This window comes from Apium graveolens, unplaced genomic scaffold, assembly GCF_009905375.1.
Source record: "Apium graveolens cultivar Ventura unplaced genomic scaffold, ASM990537v1 ctg5391, whole genome shotgun sequence".
Lineage (NCBI taxonomy): Eukaryota > Viridiplantae > Streptophyta > Magnoliopsida > Apiales > Apiaceae > Apium > Apium graveolens.
In genome coordinates, this window is record NW_027418954.1 from 29,751 (window position 1) to 31,993 (window position 2,243).

General features: G+C 35.8%; 1 protein-coding gene across 1 annotated transcript; it reads left to right on the forward strand.

Annotated features, from left to right (window-relative positions):
• The first annotated feature begins 1,051 nt into the window (after positions 1 to 1,051).
• On the forward strand, positions 1,052 to 1,887 carry LOC141702636 (uncharacterized). The gene is made up of 2 exons (XM_074506287.1): positions 1,052 to 1,122; positions 1,179 to 1,887. Exons 1-2 carry the CDS (start codon positions 1,052 to 1,054, stop codon positions 1,885 to 1,887), a joined length of 780 nt encoding a protein of 259 aa, XP_074362388.1.
• Positions 1,888 to 2,243: the final 356 nt, after the last annotated feature.

Sequence of the window (2,243 nt, forward strand, 5' to 3'; positions counted from 1 at the left end):
TTTATGTAGTAATAGGATTGCATGTGCAAATGGGTAAAACTTAAAAAGTGTTATAACCCGCTATTCTTAAAGAATTATTGTTGATATATATGCCATGCTATTGTATTGCTAAATAATTACTCATCAGGATTATAAATATGGCCACTTCACCAAATCAACCTGAAGAAAAAACACAAACTAAAAACTGAGAACAAAATAAAGACACCCATATGATGAATCGATCTCTTAAACTCTTACAATAATCTTCAGCCTCAAGAATCGGAAATTTCAAACACTTCCAATCCGTTCATCCCCAAAATTTGTCGGATTGCCCGATCCGATTAAAGCAAAGTCCTGGTTAAGAGAAATGGAGAAAACTTTTGAACTAGCTGAGGTTAAGGACGAGAAGAAGACGAAATATGTGAGTTACTACTTGAAGGATGAGGCTAGCTATTGGTGGGAATCTACCAAAGCATTGCAGGAAAGCTATCTTTTGGCAGAAGTTTACAGAATTGTTTTTGGAGAAGTATTTACCGAGTTATATGCAAGGTCAATTGGAGATGATATTTCTGGATTTGAAGCAGGAAAATATGACTGTGGCGGAGTATAAGGTGAAGTTTACAGAATTAGCGAGATTTGTGCCAGAATACGTGGATACAGAAGCTAAGAAAGCTAAAAGATTTCAACAAGGACTTAAGTCATGGATTCGGAATCAAGTGGCTCTTCTTGATATAAAAATATATGTTGCTACGGTACAACAAGCAATGATTGTGGAAGGAGAAGGAGAAGCAACTAAAAGGGAAAATGAAGGAAAGAAAAGGAAGTTTGAGGATTCAGAACAGGATCAAAGAAGCTCTAAGTTTAGGGGAAAGTTCGGGAAGAATGTTAGAAATGCCAGTCATAAATTCCAGAAGTTTAATCCTGGAAATGGGAATCAAAAGTATCGTTTTCAGAAAAGCTGGACAATCGACGAGGGATAGTAGGCCTTCAATATCGGAATGCAAAGTCTGTGAAAAGAGACATCCTAGAAAGTGTAACAAGCTCAATGTGACTTATTTTAAGTGCAACCAGAATGGTCATTACTCATCGGAATGTACGAGTGTTGTGGGGAAACCAAAGATGGCTTATTTCAAGCGCGAAAAGGTTGGCCGTATGGCAGGGATTTGTAAGTAATCTATTCAGAAAGCCAATGTTCTTAGGATTGCTAGACCACCGTCTCCACCAGCACAATTAGTTCATCCAAGGGCACGAACATTCAATATGACAATAAAAGATGCAGTGCAAGATGTTGATGTGGTAGCAGGTATGCGTGCTATAAATACAGTAGAAGTTAAAGTGTTAATCGATTCTGGAGCTACTAGATCTTTTATCTCTAAAAATGTCATTGATAGATTAAATTGTGTTGCGTACCCTTTAGAATCTAGTTTAGTTATCGAAATAGCAAATCAGGAAAGAGTTACTGCCACTAGGATGTGTCCTAATTGTGATATTATTATAGAAGGTTGGCACTTTTATCCCGACTTAATACTGTTTAAGTTAGGAAAATTCGACGTCATACTCGGAATGGATTGGTTAGAGAACCAAGATGCGTATATCGAATGTAGAAGAAAGAAAGCAAAATTGAGGTCCAAGGATAAAACTAGGGTGATATTTAAAGGGAAGAAGCAAGACAGGAAATTTCTAACAGAGATTCAGACAAGGAGATTATTACGCCACGGATGCGAAGCCTATTTGGCTCATGTAAAGGATGTTGAGAAAGAACCCCTTAAGATTGACGACATTCATGTGGTTAAAGAATTCTCGAATGTATTTCCCGATAAATTACCTGGACTACCTCTGGATCGAGAAATCGAATTCAGGATTGTTAGATATTTAGTGCAACAAAGGGGGGTGAATGTGTTTTCTTGATTTTTAGGCTTTTTCAAACTGTTTGGATATGGTGAACAAAGTAGTATAATTTGTAGGGATATTGTGTTTAACAGAGTTAATAAAGCATGCACAACAAACACAAAATTTTCAAAACTCACTTAACTTTGTAATAAAATTAAGTTTATCTTGCTACAAATTTTTGGGTTCTTTATAAGTAAACAACTCAGTTTTTATCTTAAAAGAGTACTAGAAAATCTAGATCTGTTTTGTTACTTTTAAAAACAAAAGACCAGTGTTTACTTTATAGATTAGTAAACACGGGTTTACACAACATGCAAGATCGATGTACTAAACCCTACTTTAAGTTATCTCTAAAGCTTTCTATTTCTAGCTTA

Coding starts and splice junctions, on each gene's coding strand:
- LOC141702636 (XM_074506287.1), top strand. CDS start 1,052: ATGGTCATTACTCATCGGAATGTACGAGTGTTGTGGGGAAACCAAAGA. Junction 1,123..1,178: donor CTTATTTCAAGCGCGAAAAG/GTTGGCCGTATG, acceptor CAATGTTCTTAG/GATTGCTAGACCACCGTCTC.